The 20472-nt window shown below is 41.3% G+C and overlaps 1 protein-coding gene across 2 annotated transcripts in view; it reads left to right on the top strand.

Annotated features, from left to right (window-relative positions):
• The first annotated feature begins 11678 nt into the window (after nucleotides 1-11678).
• ENTREP1 (endosomal transmembrane epsin interactor 1) overlaps nucleotides 11679-20472 on the top strand; it is a 63038-nt gene continuing 54244 nt past the window's right edge. Inside the window, exon 1 of one of the 2 annotated variants that reach the window (XM_054688552.1) lies at nucleotides 11679-11697. Coding sequence is in view for 1 of the 2 variants with exons in the window: in XM_037495182.2 (XP_037351079.1) it covers nucleotides 12411-12821 (411 nt within the window). In the remaining variant the exon portion in view is untranslated. Of the gene's footprint in view, nucleotides 11698-12331; nucleotides 12822-20472 lie in introns of those variants that run through there. The other variant, XM_037495182.2, reaches the window with a different exon arrangement.

Consider the following 20472-nt stretch of genomic DNA (forward strand, 5'->3'; position numbering starts at 1 on the left):
CTGAAGTGTTCTTGAGATGTGATCCTCTATGAGTCTAAAAGGTGGTGTTCCTGAAGGCATACATTTAATTTGATTTTTTTTAAATGAAGCTTTAAAATTTTTTTTTATTTTTGTCTAGAAGAACTGGGGTACATACCAGAGGTGTGGGGGCTGAGAGGATTCGCCAGAGACAGAGCGGGGAGTAGAACAGAAGGAGCCACTGAAATACGCTGCTGAGGGGAGCATTAGGCGAGTCAGGAGAGGTCTGCTATACCATGTGGGTAGCTCCCTGCCTGGGAACGAACTCATGCCACAGTGGCTGGTGATAGCTTGATAGCGCTGAGACTTTAGCTCCTGTGCCACCAGGGAGATCCCTTAATTTTATTCTTAACAGATATATCTCTACTTGAGAACTAAACTGATGCTTCCAAACAGAAGTTCATGCAGAAACTCTTTGGGTGCCTTGCTCACATTTTCCCCCCTTTTTTCAGGGACCCACCCTTCTCCAAATTAAAATCCAGAGTACCACAAAAAAAAAAAAAAGATCCAGGGCCTCCCCAGTGGCATAGCGGTTGAGCTCTGGGTTGCCAAGCCGCCCACAGCCTCTGCAGTGCCAGTTCAATCCCTGGCTGCCGGGCGAGGGTCCCACATGGACGCAGACCTCTCCTGCCGCCCGCTGCTCCCCTCAGCAGTGTACTTCGGTCCTTCTGCCTGCTCTGCTCCCTGCTCTGGCTCTGGTTGAATTCTCTCACCCTCCCGCGCTTCTGACTGTACCCAGTGCTTGCATAAATAATAAATAAATAAATCTTTTAAAAAATCCAATAAATTAAGCATGCTGGTTTATTTCTGGGGGTAAGCATATGGTAGGGGCTCTTGAGACATCATCAAGGTGATAGCTTCTCATGGGGAGTGGTGTGAAGGGTTTGCTGCAGGAAGAACTGATGCAAACCAACATGGAAGCCATGTGTGTGACAAGGTTTGGTGTGGTGGTATGGAAGCTACTTGTTTTTTTGTTTGTTCATACATTCCATTCTTGTCTCCCTACTCCTGGTACAGTCCCTATTTCCTAAACACAGGTGACCCCGGATTGTCAGTTGTGGTACTTAATTCTCCAGGTCTCAGGGTTTCAGCAAAGAATGGGCGGATGAACCAAGCTGCACTAATCATGATGTTTCTAATGACTCTTCTCATTAGGTAGATGGGAGGACTTTTTTCGTGGCTGCAAGCTGCAATGTTGAGATGCCAGTGTTCCTTTAGCCATGTCTGCCATCATGGGAACAAACCTGGAAGAATGACTAGAGGTAGAAAGATGGTCCTGGCAGGTTATATGCCTGATTCTTGTCTCTGATGTGCAAAATATACCCTCTTTCCTTTCAAGCTGTGATGTATTGGGCTAGTGAGTTTTGGTGGAAAGAATTTGAACAAATTACAGTTAACTCCTTTATAACCAAGCTTACTTTTTAGGAGATGGTCTGGGTGAACTAAGTCTTGAAGCTGGCAATGAGAGCACACATGGGTGGCTCTTCATCTGGTAGAAATTGCATGCTCTCATTAACAATCACTGCACAGAAACTGGCTCCTTCAGTGTTTCAAAAATGATTTTGTCTTTACTATGCCACAAGCTCCTACTTTAGGCATATCGACCACATGCAAGAACTAGACAAAAAAAATCAAACAATCACAATGTGGTGTGGTGAAAACTATTATGGGAAGTAGAGAATGATGTGAAACACAAAGTAGAAACACCTCATCTGGCTTCTGGGCGGTCTGCTGGGCATGTTGAAGAGGACTTTCTGTAACCTAGGGATGAGTAGGAGTGTCCCGAGGAAATGTCTGTATGTAAGTCAGAAACCAATCAGTAGGCATGAAACAGTCTTCTTGGCAGAGGGAACAGTATGTTTAAGAATGAGGCAGGCACATTTTAGTTAAAGCAACATACACATTCACATTTCAAGATCCCAAATGGCATTCTTCACAAAAATAGAAGAAAAAAGTCCAAAAGTTTATACGGAAGCGCAAAAGACCTTGAATAGCCAAAAAAATCCTGAGGAAAAAAGAACAAAAATGAAAGCATCATGCATGCTAATTTCAAACTATATTACAAAGTTTGAAAAGTATGGAATTGGTGGGAAAAACAGGCACATAGATCAATGGACTAGAATCAAGTGCCCAGGCGCGCAGACCTCTCCTGCCGCCCGCTGCTCCCCTCAGCAGTGTACTCGGTCCTTCTGCCTGCTCTGCTCCCCGCTCTGGTGAATCCTCTCACCCTCCCGCGCTTCTGACTGTACCCAGTGCTTGTATAAATAAATAAAAATAAATAAAATAAGTAAATAAAAACAAAAACAAAACAAAAAAAAGAATCAAGTGCCCAGAAATGAAACCACATATATACGGACAACTTAATTATGACAAAGGGGGCCTCACTGGTGGTACAAGGGGTTAAGCACTGCACTATGAAGCAATCTGCAGCTTCTGCAGCACGAACTTGATCCTTGGCTGGCCAGGGACCAACCCACATGGCACAGCTGACCTCTCCTGTCTCACCCATTGCTCCCCTCAGCAGTGTACTTCAGTTAGTCTGCCTGTTCTGTTCCCCACTTTGTCTCTGGTGAATCCTCCCACCCCCTGCATCTCTGGACTGTACCCCAGCTCTTGTATGCATGCATGAATAAATCTTTAAAAAAATTATGACAAAGGAACTAAGAATATACAATAAAGAAAGGAAAATTGCTTCAACAAATGGTCCTGGGGAAATTGGATAATCACATGCAAAAATATGAAGCTAGGCCGCTATCTTATACCATATACTTAAATTAACTCAAATGCATTAAAAATTTGACTGTAGGATCTGAGCCATAAAATACTGAAGAAAAAACAGAGGTGATCAGCTACTTGAAAATGACCTTAGTGAATAAAGACTTTGTGGAATTGTCTCCAAAGCAAGAGAAACAAAAGAGAAAATAAACAAGTGGGACTACATCAAACTAAAAAACTTCTGCACAGTTGAAAGAAACCATTATTAAAATAAAATGGCAGCCTAATGAATGGGAAAAGATATTTGCAAAATATGTTAGGCTAGGGCTTAATATCAGAAATATATAAACAACTTACATAGCTCAACTGCAAAAAGCACACAACCTCATTAAAAAAATGGGTACAGAATATAAACAAACATTTCATAAAAGAAGACATACAGATGGGCAATAGACACATGAGAAGATGTTCTACATTACTTATGAGAGAAATGTGAGTGAAAAACACAATGAGATTTCACTTCACACCAATCAGAATGGCTATTATCAGAAAGTCAAGAAATAATATGTTTTGGTGAGGATATAGAGAAAAAGAATCTCTAATGCACTGTTGATGGTAATGTAAATTGGTGCAGCCATTTTGTAAAACAGTATGGAGTTTCTGCAGATAATTAAAAATGGAATTACCATATGATTTACTAACCTCATTTCTGCATTTTATATGAAAAGCATGAAAACACTAATTTGAAAATATATGTGCATGCCTTTGCTAATTGCAGCACTATTTACAATAGCCAAGATGTGGAAACAACCTAATTGCCTGATGATGGAAAATAGATTAAGAAGATGTGGTATGACATCCTCGCCAACATTTGTTGTTGCTTGTTTTTTTGATAGGTGCCATTCTTACTGGTATAAGGGGGTATCTCAGTGTGGTTTTGATTAGCGTTTCCCTGATGATAAGGGATGTTGAACATTTTTTCATGTGCCTGTTGGCTATTTGTATTTCCTCTTTGGAGAGATGTCTTTTGAGTTTTTTTGCCCATTTCTTGACTGGATTATTTGTTTTTGTTGAGCCATGTGAGTTCTTTGTATATCTTTGTGATCAGTCCCTTATCAGTTGAATGGAGTGCAAAGATTTTTTCCCAGTCAGTGGGTATATTTCTGTTTTGGTTAATGTCTCTTTGGCTGTGCAGAAACTTTTCAGTTTGATGTAATCCCAGGTGTTTATCTGTACCCTAGTTCTTGTATGCATAAATAAATAAATCTTTAATAAATAAATAAATAAATAAATAAATAAATAAAAAAAAGAAGATGTGGTATGTATACACAAAATGGAAAACTACTAACACATTAAAAAGATGAAATCTTGCCATTTTGAACAATATCAATGGATCTTGAGGGAATTATGCTAAGTAAAATTAGCATATTATTTTACCATTTTTGGGTGAAATATAAAGAATGTAAACCAAAGTGATCAAACAAAACAAAAATAAAACAAACCCTTAGAGTCTGACAATAAAATGGTGCTTATCAGAAAGGAAGTTAGGAGGGAACTGCTTGGTGGTAGATGGCGGTTGGACATTTATCTGGTGGTGAAATATACAGTTGCATTTGTGAAACATGCAGTTGCAGAGGTGGGAAACTGAAAATCTTAAACCAATACGGTGTTTAGAAAATGTTACTTGAATAAAAAGAATAAAAAAAGACTTAGGCACAAAAGACTGCTGTCAGGCAAAGTGACAATTTATTAAATGAGGACAAGGTGGGGGCAGGAGAATGTTAGACTTTTGAATGCACAGAACTCAGAGCTACCTGCAAGGGCAGTCCATTCTATGGATGAAAGAGCTGGGGAAGTGATTTAGTTTCATAACATTTCACCAAGAGCAACTTTGTTTTTCTGATATCTTTATGGTCTATAGAGAGGCAAATAGGACGATGAATACAAAAGGTGCAAAGATGAATCATTTTCCTTCTGTTTCTTTTTCTTCCTTTCTGACCCAGTTAAGTCAAGATCTACCTGATAGAAATGTGAGTATTAGAAATAAGTTCACAAAACCTAGACATAGCAGGCTGTCAAAACCCACAGCTACCATTACCAGGAGGGTAGGGGAAAACAAGGGATTGCTCCACTTTTTACATTCTCAGCTCCCCTTTCCTCAGTTCTTATTTCTTGTCCCAGAAAGACCTCTTACAGGAAGGCTGACAGCACTGTGTCCTCTACTTAGAGCTGGATCCCATCTCTTTCTTTCCTACTGGCTTTGTGGTCTTCAGCAGGTCAATGCCTGAGACGTTTGAAGATCTGTGAATTTGCATATTTCCCAGTTAGATTTTATCAGAACGTTTACAGCTCAGCCTACATGGGCTGCTTCGCCAGGCCAAATTTCTCTGTTGTTTCTCCTCCAGCTAATGCACTGGGCTGACCATCCTCTGACTGCCTTTGGGGGTCTTCTTGGTAAATAGTTGCTAGAAAGTAAAACATACATAAGTGCACACATGCACACATACACATGCATACACACACAGGCAAAAAGGTGTGCTGGTCTGTAAGACATAATTTTTGAATGGATCTAGGCTCTGGGGAGCTTTTTTTTTTTTTTTTACAAAAAGATTTATTTATGCATACAAGAACTGGGGTACAAGGACAGAGGTGCGGGGGTTGAGAGGATTCACCAGACAGAGTGGGGAACAGAATAGGCAGACTGACTGAAATACACTGCTGAGGGGAGCAGCGGGAGAGTCAGGAGAGGTCTGCTGTGCCAGGTGGGTAGCTACCTGGCTGGGGATCAAACTTGTGCTGCAAAGGCTGCAGATAGCTTCACGATGTTGTGCTTAACCCATTGTGCCACCAGGGAGGCCTTTTGGGGAGCTTTTACTAAATATATCTCTACTGTCTTAGCCCCACCGCAAACCTCATAAATCAGAATTTCTGTAACTGGGGGCTTAGAAATTATGTATATTTTGAATAAACAATCCTGGTGAGTCTGACAAGCACCTCCCTTTAGGGGAAGATGAACAACCCTGCTCATACCAGGCAAAGGCACACATTATCTAGATGTTATTATGCAGCTTTTCCTAAATGTCTTTTCTGAAGGATATTGATTTCACACCTGCATGCCTGAAAGGATTGTTGGAGAGATTACCCCAGAACAAAGAAGTGGTCTCTGCTCAAAGGTGAATTACAGCGTTGACATCTACAGAAACTTGAACCTGCAGGAAGTTCTGATATTACAAGGTTACACCACACACACACACACACACACACACACACACACACACACACACACGGCATTCTTTATTACACATATATGTGTAGCTTATCTCCCCTAGAAATTTATATCCCATTAATAATTTTGTGGGAGTTGACTTAAATTGTCTTTTTGTGGTATTTACATTATAGGGAATTTTCAATATTTAATTGCAACTATGAGAAAAGCATGACTGTAGCCTTTCTTCCTAACAAATAAGTCTGCGTTGGGTCTAGCGGCATGAGGAATCTTTCCAAACAACCTGCACCATTATATCAGAACAACCTGGTGCCTGATTTGTCCAACTCTGCTCATGGTTTCTTTCTTTCTTCCATTTTCTCTCTCTTAATTAAAAAACAAAACAAAACAAAACCACAAACTCCATAGCAACTTTTCTGCATAGTGAAGTGTTATAACTCAAGTAGCCATGCCATTTCCCCAACAAAATCTCTCACATAGCATAGTATCTCATGGGAAAACAGGACCAAAATTTATGATAATGTTTCTGATTTTATCCTGGGTATTTTGGGTCTGTAAATGTAATGATTCCACAGTTACCTGCTGTGACTTTCTTCAAAATTCACCTGCTCTCTTGCTGGTCATCTGAGAAAGCATGGCGATGAGCATGGGAAGGGCTGAAGGTCAAAAACAAGCTTCATGGACTCCAACTAACCGTGTGGACTGTAGGTCCTCTCTCTGGCAGGTGAAGTCACTAACTTGCGTTTGACAGCTGAAGCAATTGTGGCCAGAAAAGCTGGGAACTGGCTCAAGATCTCAGAGTGAAGGAAGGGCTAGCACCCAGGATGACTGGTTCCCAGTGTGTTGCCCTGTCTGCAGAATCCAGTGCTCTAAATCCTTCCTGGACATATTTGCAGCAACATGGATGGAGCTGGAAGGGATTATGATAAGCAAAATAGGTCAGAAGGAAAAAGATAGGTATCAATGGCTTCCCTTGTAGGTGGAATGTAGAAAAACTGAACAAAAGGTCAAGAAAAAAGACAAAACTTGTAAACTTATCATAGATCTGAGGCAAACAGCAGGAGAGAAGGAGGGAGAAGGGTCAAAACAGGGAAGGGAAGAGCACAAGGGACTGTGGTAACAGTTCCTGGTGCTGTGGTTGTGGGAGAACTATAGGGACTCTACCTGAGGGGAGAGATCAGATACTGTCTGAAAATGAACAATGATACAAGAAAAAAAAAAATCCTTCCTGGGCATAAAAATCACCAGGACAGCAGTGCCTGGCCAGCAACCAACAAAGCCCCTGCTCCCATCATGTTTACATCTAAGTTTGTTTTAAAGTCAAGTTTCTGCATTTTCTTTCCAATGATTTGAGTACTCCTGACCCCCTGTCATGTACAAATTCTCATTAAAAATTCTGGGATCTGAATAGTACCATTCACGAATGCTTTCTTGAATTTGTTAAGTGCAGGTTTCCAGGCCTCATAGCTAAAGTGTCAAATTCAGTGGGTGAAGGGGAGCGTCTGAAGCTGCATTTAACATGATCCCTGAATGGTTTTGTGGTCATTGGACCACACTTCGAGAAACTGTTCTGGATACATCCTATTAAATGGGGCTTCCAGAGTCTCCATGTCTTACTCAGGGAAGCTCTCCTCTTTGTAAATTATAAAACAGGAGGAAATAGTTTGAGGAAATTTTTTCTTTTTAAATTTTTTTTATATTCCCCATACAATTACAACCTCCTTATTTTGACCCCAATCCCTCCTTCCCCTTGACCCCCCATAGAGTGTCTCTGTTTCATAGTTGTTTGTTGATTTTGATATTTTCTTTCTTATAGTTATTCTTTTTCCTGGTCCCTTATTTAAGTTTTCTAGATTCCTGCTATGAGTGAGACCATCCGGTATTTTTCTTTTTCTTTCTGGCTTATTTCGCTGAGCATGATCCCTTCCAGCACCATCCATGTTGCTGCAAACTGCATGTGTTTATCTTTTTTGAATGCTGAGTAATATTCCATGGTGTATATGTACCACATCTTCTTGATCCAGTCATCTATTTTTGGGCATTTGGGTTGTTTCCAAAGCTTAGCTATTGTAAATAGTGCTGCTATAAACATAGGGGTGCAGGTGCTCTTTGGAATTGATGTTTCTGTGTCCTTTGGGTAAATACCTAGGAGTGGAATTGCTGGATCATATGGAAGCTCTATGTTTAGTAGGTCAAGAAATCTCCACAAGAAAAAGAAAAATAGCGGATGGTCTCACTCATAGCAGGAATCTAGAAAACTTAAATAAGGGACCAGGAAAATGAATAACTATAAGAAAGTGAAAATCAAAATCAACAAAAAACTATGAACCAGAGACACTTTTTGGGGGGTGGGGGGCGGGAGGGGAGGGATTGGGGTCAGAATGGGGGGTTTGCAATTGTATGGGGGAATATAAAAATAAAATTTATTGTTTAAAAAAATAAAAATTGAAATAGTTCTAAAAATTAAAAAAAAAAAAAAGAAATTTCCACACAGCTCTTCATAGTGGTTGGACCAGTTTGCACTCCCACCAACAGTGCAGAAGTGTTCCTTTTTCTCCACAACCTCGCCAACATTTGTTGTTGCTAGTTTTTTTAATATGTGCCATTCTCACTGGTGTAAGATGGTATCTCATGGTAGTTTTGATTTGCATTTTCCTGATGACAAGTGATGTTGAACATTTTTTCATATGCCTGTTGGCCATTTGCATTTCCTCTTCGGAGAAGTTTCTTTTTTGTCTTTTTTTTCTTTTTTTTTCTTTTTCTTTTTTTTTCTTTTTCTTTTTTTTCTTTTTTTTCTTTTTTCTCTTCTGTCCATTTTTTGACTGGATTATTTTCTTTGTTGTTGTTGAGTCTCATCAGCTCTTTGCAGATTTTTGTGATCAGTCCTTTATCATTAGTGTTGTGTGCAAAAATGTTCTCCCAGTTGGTGGGGTTTCTCTTTGTTTTTGTTATTGTCTCTTTTGCTGTGCAGAAGCTCCTTAATTTGATGTAGTCCCAGCTGTTTATCTTTGCCTTCACTATCACTGCTTTGGGTGATGTGTCTGTAAAGATGTCTTTGATGTGCATATCATGTAGTATTTCGCCTATATTGAGGAAATATTTTCTTTAGTAGCTTCTACTCCCAGCTTTCAGGGAATAACCTACCGGAATTAACTGACAGGTTGGGTTTTCTGAGAAAGGGTGGGAGGAACTGAGGGTCTTGTTTAAAGATATCCAGTGAAACCTTAACAAAAGAGCCTGAACTCCTGAGAGGCAAAGGCTTTGTGTGAGGAGAGGAAAATATATAAGGAAGAGAAGAGTTGATGGGAACTTCTCCTTGGAATTTGGCTTTGATCTTGTGGAAAGCTGGCAGCTGGTTTCTACTAAACAATACAATACACTACAACTATTGTTTTCTTGAACTTTCCCCTACATTAATGAAATGTCTAGGTCAAATTTTCCACATGTTCTTCCTCACTTTATTTAAAACAAATTTTTTTTTTGGTGAAGGATTTACTGGGTTATAGTTCACACATATCTTTATTAAGATACAATTTACCCATTTAAAGTATACAATTCAATAGTTTTTAGTTTATTTTTATTATATTCACAGAGTTGTACAACTATCACCATGATGAATTTTAAAATATTTACCACTTTAAAAATAAAGTATTGCTCTCCTCTCATCAAACTCCTCCTCCCATCTCTTTCTGTCTCTATGGATTTGTCTACTCTGAAGAGTTCATGTAAGTGGGATGACATGTTATGTGGTCTTTTGTAGTGTGTTCTTTTACTTAGCATAAGGTTTTTAAGGTTCATTCATGTTATGGCAGATATCAGTGCTTAATTCCTTTTCATTGACAAATTATTCCCTTGACAAAATATTGACAAAAATATTCCTCTGCAAGGACAGTCCACATTTGTTTATCCATCCATCCACTCATGGGTTGCTGTGACCTTTTGGCTAGCGTGAATAATATTATTTGCATATGAGTTTTTGTGCAGATATATATTTTCATTTTTCTTGGGTATATATCTAGGAGTGGAGTCACTGGGTCACCTGATAACTATGTTTATCCTTCTGCGGAACTGCCAGAGTTTTCCAAAGTCTTCATTTTTTTTTTAAGCCAAGCTAAAATCAGTGGCTCAGAATTACCTTTTAAGAACTTAGTTACATACAACTAAGTTCTGTCAAGTATCTCTAAGGACTTATTTATTGTAAGCAAGTGTTTGGAGGATGCAAAGAATCAAGCTTGAGTTAGAAAATCTGAGGCTCAACCACTCGAATGTTATTTGGCATACATTTGAAGATTTGGGCAATGATGCATGGATTAGTGTTTTTGATAATCAGGAAAAGAAGCTCACAGCTGTAAATTTGGCAAATAGCACAAAAATAGAGAAAAAAGGAGTGGGGGAGGGGTGAGAGAAGGTGTGAAGAAGGAAGAAAAGAAGAAGAAAAAAAAACTATAGGGCAGCTCTTAATAGCTTTGGAAAAAGATTTAGTGACCTGAAAAAAGTGAGTAAAGCTATTGGATAAAACTATTGAGTATCTATGGGTTTTAATTACCTCTGCAATTGTTGTTTCTATGTAGGAATCAGACTTAGAATTTTTAAGAAGAGTATTTAGAAATAGCTTAAAGTTTCTAAATGTAATACACATACACAGAAGTGCACAAAGTGTAACTGCATGAATTTTCAAGAAGGGAACCTCACCCATGTAATCAGCAGCCACCGCAAGAAACAGATGGTTATCAGCGCCCCGGAACGCTCCTTCATTCATTAACCATCCAAAGGAAGGAGGATATCAGACTTCTAGCACCAGCATTCCCAGACACAAATAATACATTTTTAATAGTACATTTTAGGTGTCAAGACGACCCATGGAATAGATTCATTTAGCTGAGAGAATTTTTAAAGACTCAGTCAGACTTTTCATATTGCATGGTGTAAGTAGAATCTTAAAAATTCAGTAACTTTAAGTTTCTGTATAAAAGTTATAAACTCAACACACAAGAAATTTTCACTTTAATATCACCAGCAATTTAAGAACATGTATTGTAAGACTTTTTGCAGGGCATGCAAGAACACACTTGGAACATTTATTTTAAAAATCAGCTCTCCGTTTCTCCAGAATGTGCAATTAATTTCTAAGCGGAGTCTGTACAAAAAAAAAAAAAAAAGTCTGAGGGACTATTAATTACACGTTCTTTAAAATTCAAAAAAAATGTGTATGTAAATACACATGCGCTTTGGAAATACATTATTTTGTGCGTTGAAGTAAGTAATGACTAAATTAATACAGCTTTAGCAAGCAAAGCACAAAAGCAGATACATTTTCTTTGGTTAATTCAGCAAGAGCATGTTAAATACCCACACTTTACAGATAAAATAAACCGTTTAATGCTCAGACTGATTGCAAAACAATATTGCCGTTAATCTAAAAAAAAAAATCTATTGTAATTGTATTATGTATAAAAACACTTCCAGCACATAAGAAATCCTCCAAGGGAAGGATTTAGTACTAGGGACAACCATTTTGTTCATTTTTTTTTTTTTTTGAGCGCTAAAAATGTTTGAGAAATTGCTAAAAACAGGTAAAGATTTTATTAGGTGTTTTTTGGAGGGGTTGGGATTTAGTGTTCTACCAGGAGATGCCTCCTAGAACTCACGCGTCAAGGTGAGACGGATACAGTGTAACCTTGACCACCCGCTCCAGACCACTCCCGCTGGTTTCGTTCAGGGTGCTGGAAACTTCCAAGGTAACCTGGCGCCCGCGCTCGCTCCAGCTCAGGTGCAGAGAAAGCACTACTGTCCTCTCCCCCCGCCCCCCACTTCCAGGCGGCGTAATCGCCCCTGCGTAATATCAGTGTCCGGAAACCCCTCCTGAGCGGCGACTTCACCTAACTCCTCCTCCCTCGAAGCCCCCCAACTTCGACTTTCCCCACCAAATAACCCTGATCCCCCCTCCTGCCAGCTCCCTTTCCGGTGGGGAAAAGTTTAAAGCCGGGTTCCCTTCGTGGGAGAGGCTCCCAGGGAAAAGGGACGAGGGTCCACTGCGCTTTTCCTGCGCTGCTCGCAGCCCCAGCTCGGCGGTGGGGGGCAGACCCCCGCCCACCCCCAGGGATTTATTTTAAAAGTCGCGGCAGGGCACCTTCCCCGGACCCCGGAGAAGGGCGCGGCCGGGCGGAAGCCGCAGGCTGCAGGGGCGCGCGGCGCGAGCGCAGGGCGCGTGGGTGTGCGCGGAGAGCGCGCGGGTGCGCCGGGCCGGCCGGAGGCGGACCCGCCGGGTGGCAGGTGGGTGCGGCCGGCGGGAGCTGGGCAGCGGCTGCAGCAGCAAGTGGTTGGGCCGTGCGCATTTCCTTCCCTCCCCCTCCGGCGCGGCGCCCGCCCGCGGTGCCCAGTGCGCGGCGCCCGCGGCTCAGCTCCGCGTCCCCTCCCGGCCGCCGCCGGCCGCTCCCTTCCCCGCCCGCCCATGTCCCTGCCCGTGGTGCTCCCGGGCTCCTGCTGCCCGGTGGCCGGACTCTCGGGCGGGCCGCAGGCCGGGGGTCCGGGCTCCGCGGCCGCGGCCGCCCAGGAGCCGCCTCTGCCCCCGCTGCGGCCGCGCTGGCCCCGGGCCGCCGTGCAGCCCCCGGCCCGGCCTCGCTGCGCGGCCACCGCCGCCCCCGGGGTGCTGGCTGCGCCGCCCGCGCTCTCCTCCCGCCGGGCCGCTGCCGCGGCCGCCGCCGCCCCGGGCTCGGCGCTGCTGCCCGCTCGCCCGCTGTTGTCTCTCGGGCTGCTTCAGCTGATCCTGGGCTGCTGCATGGTGGCGCTCAGCTTCGGGGCGCTGTCTCTGAGCAGCTCCCCTCAAGTGAAGAACTCGTGCCCGTTCTGGGCCGGCTCCTCGGTGAGTGCCGCGCGCGCCCCACTGGAACAGGGGGCTCCATTCCTGTCCGCCCCTGGGTTGCCCCTCCCTCCATGGCTGCACTTGGACAACACTGTCCCTCAGGCCAGTTGAAGTTTTGGGGAGATTGGAGACAGAGGCTCTAAGAGAGTGGGGTCCAGGGGTGAATTGCGTTTACTCTGTTCCTCGAAGGCGAGGGGAATTTATTGCCCCCCTACAGCAGATTTCCAGTTCTTTGGGAGATTGGAAGGATGGGGGTGGGTGTTAGAAAAGTGGGGGGAAAATAAACTTCTCTCAGCTCTTGAGTGCGTCTGGGAAGATCAAAGATTTGCTGTTTTGCTCACCAGTGCCTAGCGTGTAGAAGGAAGGCAAACTGGCTTCATTTAAGCACGCAGTGTCAGGTCAGACTCGAGGTACTTACTGTTCTTAACATTCTTATTCAAACAGTTGCTTTGGGTTCATTTAGTTCTCACTTTATTCTTAAAATCTGGCCTCCAATCCCAGTATGGGTGGACTTGCGCGTGGTGGTGTATTGTGGGTGTATTTGTGAGTGGGTGAAGTGACAGGTGGACTGGGCACAGCACTTGCTTTATTCTGCAGTAAGGGTCCTGTAGCTATCAAATGCATGTGCTGTAAGGACGGCTCCACTCCAGTTGGCGACGAGTTCAGGAGGTAATGAGAGGGTGTATGTTAACACTCACCTGTACCTGGTCGTTAAAGAGAGCCCTAAGCCCCCACTGGGTTCCAGGAGCCACTTAGGCTGCTGGGCAGAATTTATTTCTGGAGCGCCTGAACATGTCATTATGGATGTGCTCGCCAAAGCCCCAGGAGGAGGAGGGGGCTGCTAGCTGGAGATGTTTGCTCCACGCTGGCTCTGGCACCCAGTCCTGCCTTCTCCAACAGGACTGACTTTTCTGGGGCAAAAGATGCCAGGCCTTTAAGAAGTGCTGCTGCCAGCAAGGCTATGGACGGGATGGCCTCTAGAAATTTCACAGCTCCCAAGGCATCACTCTTGCCAGGGGTTGACAGACATGGGAACACAGGTCTTTGTAGAGTGATTCTGGAAGAGGAATATTTCGACTAAACTACCTTTTTAGTAAGCTAACTAAATCTAGAAGTCTGGCCATGCCTAAGATCTGTAAGGAATGTATGTTTTGAATATGTAAAAACTGTCCTTTCGCAAGTCCACTCATACTGGGATTGGAGGCCAGATTTTAAGAATAAAGTGAGAACTAAATGAACCCAAAGCAACTGTTAGAATAAGAATGTTAAGAACAGTAAGTACCTCGAGTCTGACCTGACACTGTGTGCTTAAGTGAAGCCAGTTTGCCTTCCTTCTATACTTAGGGGCTGGCTGGTCTTACTGTATGTAGCACAACCTGTGCATTTTGAGTGCTGTTCACAATCTGTGTAAAATGAACCCCACCTTCCTGGCCCTGTCCTTTGGCTCTTTTGCTGACTTCTGTGAGTATTTTTAAAACTCCTGGAGGAAGGATATTTCCAAAAGGATGGGAATTCTCTCCATTATGCTCCCTAGTCCATCTGTCAGACTAAATTCAGCCAAATGGTGGGTGCCTTTAATGTTTCTAAATATCATGGTTAGAAGTGAATCTCACATGTATTTTCAGGGATTTGCTCTTTGTAAAATCATAATCTCTTGTCTTCTCAAAGATAATTAGTTTAGGAGTATTGAAAACTTTTTTTCCCTTCTAAAATTAAAACTGCAAATCAGTGAATTGTTTTATTATTGTGATTTATTTTGGAGGCAGATGCACTTAGGTGTCAGTCAAGGCACAGTTGGATTTGATGAAGTATACACATTTGATGAAGTATACACATGAAGTATACACACACACGTGCAAGTGTGTGTGTGTGTGTGTGTGTGTGTGTGTGTGTGTATGATACAAGCCATCAGGCAGAAGATGAGGGCTATTAACCTGGGCCTCCTGGCTAGGCATGTCCCAACAGAGCAGGGGGACAATCAATTATTTCAAACTAAGTTATTTTTTATAGGATTGTTTTCAGTGCTTCCTCCAACCCCCAGCTCTTTATGCAACTGTTTGATTAATTATTCTGTAACTGTTTGATTAATTATTCTTAATTTTTGGGCCTGTTTCTGAGATTGACCTCAGAATTTGTAAATTGCAGCAGAACCAAGAGCTACCACATTTACAGAACAACTAAATTCGATTTTAAGAGGATGGCATAGTGCCTACCACGATTCTCTTGGCGTTTTAGGAAAAATTCTCATCAGTAGCATATCTTTAGAATTTATGTAAGTAAGAGAGATTTTCTTGGAACTCTGTATTATGGAAAATTTTAATTTATTCAAACATTGTACAATGAACTCTCATATACCCCTCACCCAACTCAAACAATTATTTCATCTGTATCCTTTCCTGGCTCTGGTGCTGGCTCTGTGCATTCTGATAAATCCAGAAGGATGGGTCTTTCCAGCTGGATAGAAATAGATTCTTCATGCTCCCTACTCTATTTGTCAGATTATTTTCCCAAAGTATTTTGAAGCAGATTTCAGCTATCACAGCATTTCACCTGAAAATATTTTATTATGAGTATATGTGTAAAAAGAAAATATCAACAGACAGCATAGTAGTGCCCAGGAAGCCTTATGACACTCTTGTATGCCTTTAATACTCTATTATGAAAGTTGTAAATCTCAACAAAGGTAGAAAGACTAGTATGATGAATCCCCATTTACCCTTTACCTCACTTCGGTAGTTACTAACACATGGCCACTTTATACTCCCACCCACTTCCCCTCTCTTATCATCCACTGGATTGTTTAAAGGCAAACCACAGGTATGATCTCAGTTATCAAATACTTCAGTGTGCATTTCTAAAAGAGGGGTTTAGTAGCACATTGTAACTAAAGAAAGCTAAATTAAGATTCTTATTTAAAAAAGCATAAAATTATTGTGAACTGTAGTTTTTTTAAAAAATAAACAGCTTTGAGATATGATCCACACTCCATAAAATTCACCCATTCAAGTGTGCGATACAATAATTTTTAAATTCACAGAATTGTACAAACATCACCACAGTCATTTTAGAAAATTTTTATCACCTCCAAAAGAAACCCTGTATTCATTAGCATGCATTACCCATTTTGTCTTGATCTACTTTCTGTCACGATGGATTTGTTATTTTGGATACTTCATGTAAGTGGAGTCTTACAATATGTGTTCCTTTGTGGCTTCTTTCACTTTGCATGAGGTGGTCAGGGCTCACCCACTCTATGGCATAGGTCAGTCCTGCCTTCTGTTTATTGCTGAATGATATTCCATTGTATAGGTAGACCACGTTGTATCTATCACTCAGAAGTTTTATTGACCTATGAACTAGGTAGTTGAGTGGCAGTGCCAGCTTAAGTTTAAGGTTGCTTCAGACCAAGTAGAACACAACAGAACGATAGCCTCATGTTTCAGCTCTGAATGACCGCTGTGCACCTTAGTTTGCATTATCAACTAAACCGGCAAATCTTTTAGTGTCAGTAAAAATTTCGCTCGTATATTTGATACAAAATTAAGTTCAAGGGACAAAAATATTCATTTGAGAGGACTGTTTTGTTAAACAGGGTATAGTTCAAGAATGTCTTTCCATATATACTTCTACAAGTGTTCTCACGTTGAGCCTGAGATTTCCAGGCTTCTTCTCTTGTCTGAAAATTGAAGGTATATGAAATCTATTTTAATATTCATATAAAAATTTATGTCCTAGAAAGACTCTTTTCCCCCTACTTTATATTCATACTTTCAGTCACTTGGACAGAATGTTTTTAACAGACATTGTTTTTTGTACTGTCTGATGATTTATTTTCTTCCTGATATCCTTGGTTAATGACTCAGTATATTATTATACCCATGATGTTCATGAAGCTAAGAGATTAGCTACTTTGAACAACAACCTGAAGTTTGACTCCAGGTGGGTGGCAGAGGAGGCTCTCTCTGTTCAGGCCATGCTGTCCTGGCTCCTGATTTGAGGGCATGTTTAGTTAGTATCAGTTAGATTCCTCTGGAAAAGGCAGACCCAACCTCCCGTACTGTGTCAGGTTTCATGAGACAAGAAAGACAGTTGCATTGGTTTTTATCTCCTACTGCACAAAATGAAATTCCTGACTTTGCTAATGTATATGATCCTTGGGAGATAATTCAAGCAAGTGGAAGAGAATTGTTATTGTTTTTGTTTCTTCTCTAGTGCCCTAAGAGCCCTTATCATGTGCGTTGTTCACGTCTTTCTGCGTTCAGTCACTGACCTAAACTCATGACCACCCTTGCCTTAAGTCTGTGATTCTTTGGCAAGATTCTATGTCTTTGCATTAAACTGAGTGGTGTTAGTGCCTAGGTAGGCCATCTAAACACACCTAAGCCTATAATGCCTCAAGGTTGAGGAACTAAAACCTAGGAAAAACCAATCCCAAGTAGCCAACTAGGTTTTCCCAAATAATGCAACCACTTAAATTATGACCAATCCAATATTTCCCTTGCTTTTTGACAGCCTCTCCTCTGAAAAAGTCCTTCCCTCCAAAACAGGGCAAGGAAGAACAAAATAAGGCAGGGGAAATGATGATGGTTCACAGGTGATAAGATGGCAGGAGAACTATGGGGAGTACAATGATGTAAGAAAAAAATTAATAAAAAAACATTTTAAATAAATAAAAAAAAAGATTCTATGTCTTTGTAAAAAGACTGACTTGGTGAAACTAAAGATAAACCTTTTCTAAGAAATATTGCAGTGACAAATGTAAAAACAAATGTGTGGTCCAAAGGAGAAACTAATTCTGAAAAATTCTGAAAAATTCAGTAAAATAACAGTAAAAAAGATTTCTATCATAATCATCAAATACAACCTTAGTATCTAAGGAATATGTGAAATATAATTTTTGTGAATAATTTCATTAATTTTCTTTAGTCCTTTATTTTACTTTTTTTCAAGATTTATTCATTTATGCATACAAGAACTGGGGCACAGGCCAGAGGTGCGGCTGGTGAGAGGATTTACCAGAGACCGACTGGGGAACAAAACAGGCAGACTGACTGAAATACACTGCTGAGGGGAGCAGCGGGCGTGACAGGAGAGGTCTGCTGTGCCATATGGGTTGCTCCATGGCCAGGGATTGAACTCATCCTGCAGAGGCTTTGGATTGCTGCATAGTGCAGTGCTTAACCCCTAGTACCACCAGGGAGGCCCATTAGTCCTTTATTTTATATGGCAGCCAAGTACAACAATAACTTCTTGAGCAAGTCATGGAGTCAGTCAGTGACTCATCTGTGAATTGGTGAGATGAGTCTCACTTCAGAAATAATTTTGTGGACCTCCCTTGGTGGCGCAGTGGTTGAGCGTTGGGTTGCGAGGCTACCCGCAGCCTCTGCAGCACCAGTTTGATTTCCGGCCATTGGCGTGGGTCCCACCAAAAAAAAAAAAAATTTTTGTGAGGGTGAAGTTAGAGAATATATAGGAGAGTACTTCACTGCCAGGTGCAGCATCAGGCCAGGTACATGTGAGAAGCTTTATTAATGTATTTTCAACATCAAGGTTATATTTAATTAGCGTGAAATGAACAGGTCAGGTTTTTTTTTTTGTGGGGGCGACACATTCTGCTAGCCATCATGTATACATTAGAATTATCCAGTCGCCCACCTCCTACATTTTCTTGAGTCACTCTGGATAGGGAAGAATAAGGAGGCATGATACACACGCACACGCACGCACACACACACACACACGTGTGCACACCTTTTTTTTTTTAAAAAAAGATTTATTTATTTATTTATACAAGCACTGGGTACAGTCAGAAGCGCGGGAGGGTGAGAGAATTCACCAGAGCCAGAGTGGGGAACAGAACAGGCAGACTGACGAAGTACACTGCTGAGGGGAGCAGCGGGCGCGGTAGGAGTCTGCGTGCCATGTGGGACCCTCACGGGGGGCCAGGGATCAAACCAGCGCTGCAGAGGCTGCGGGCAGCTTCGCAACCCAGCGCTCAACTGCTGCACCACCAGGGAGGCCCACACACATGTTTTTTTTTTTTTTTAAAGTTGCCAGTGTAAAAGCTAAAGGGAAAGAGAGATTGTTGAGAGGTTTGATTATTTTGTGCTTATGTATATAAGGTAAACATGGACACTTACAACATGGCTTTTTTATCTCTATGTTTAGCTATAGTAACTTTTGACAATTCAGAACATTTTTGCCCTAAGACATGTTACAGGGTTAGCAAAGAAAAATAGTAAAATAGAGTAGTAGAATTTATATACTTTTGATCTTTATGATTTGATTTGCAAGAAGGAAACTTAAGGTATATTAACTACGTGTCATGAGTAACATTTATTCTTGCTTGGAGTGTCTTGGAATCTCTTTGCAGTGTCAAACAAAAAGATAGATCTGTTTCTTATAAACTATAAAAAATGGGTTACAAGTAAGTGAAACCAAAATTGCAATAAATCTCATTATAATAATATAGAGATAAATTGGAGTTATAAAGCAGGTTCTTGCTCTCTCAGGGCAAGTTGCATCTTGCATTGGGTGGAAAGAACGCTGATGGTGCTACTTTTAGCTGTTGGTGTATTTAGAAATGAAGCCTAGAAGTGAAAAGTGTTTTTAGGCTTACAGAGTTATCTTTGAGAAAATTCATCTCCTGTTTTTGATAGTCATTCACTTATTCATCATTTATTCACTCATTCATTGACTTTTGCTGTAAGTTTCTGTGTACCTCTGGGAGATTTTAGTAATACTTGACTGAATTCTCACAGCTCTAAGCCCTCATGAGATTGTCAGTGAGTATAAAATACAATTATGGTGTAATGGTCCCAGGAAGGACCATTGTTAAGGGACTCTTCTAATGGAACTAGTTACTTCTTCTCCAGAGGTAGAGACATTGAATAGGGCTGTCCCCTTCCTCTCTCCTCTTCCCAACCCCTTTCCACATTCATCAGTTCTGCCCTTCCTTCAGAGGAAATGTGAGCATTCACTCCCTAAGTCTTGGGCTCTTAAAAGATTCATCCCCAACAGCAGCACCTTTGTTCTGTACTCTAGAAGCCTCTAACTATCCAGCCCTACTTGTTTTGTCTTCTCCCTGTCAACACTCATAGGATTCGATTCCCCAAGTGTCTTAGGACTTAATTGGATTTGAAGAGCAGGAGAAATTGAATAGAAGTAGATGTGAGCCTTTGTTGCGGGCCTCATGACCGACGAAGATGAAGATGTATCTATAACTTCTACCTGCAAATGGAATGTAGTTTCTTAAAGCACCTTAAAAACAAGGGTGGTTTGCAAAAGTCCTATTGGGATTTAATGTGGGTGTGTGCTGAGCCTATAAAACAGTTCAAATGGAAACAAAGTCTTTGAATACTTTGTCTTCCAATATAAGAACGTGGTATATGTTCTTCATTTACTTAGGTCTTCATTTAATAGTACTCAATAGGACTTATATTTTTCCCTATTGAGGCCTTAAATAGCTTATGTATTTTGTGATTATTGATGTTTCTTATTTGTCAAATATGATTTGTACATATTTTTAAGGCTGTCTTATGTTTGCTACCGATACACGCACTCTCCCTTCAAAAAAAGTAGAAAATAACTTAGTTCTTTGTCCCAGAGACACTTCATTTGCAATAACAATTGTATCTGTCATGATCTATTT

Source organism: Talpa occidentalis, unplaced genomic scaffold (genome assembly GCF_014898055.3).
Source record: "Talpa occidentalis isolate TD23 unplaced genomic scaffold, MPIMG_talOcc4v2.1 talOcc4.7, whole genome shotgun sequence".
Classification (NCBI taxonomy): domain Eukaryota; kingdom Metazoa; phylum Chordata; class Mammalia; order Eulipotyphla; family Talpidae; genus Talpa; species Talpa occidentalis.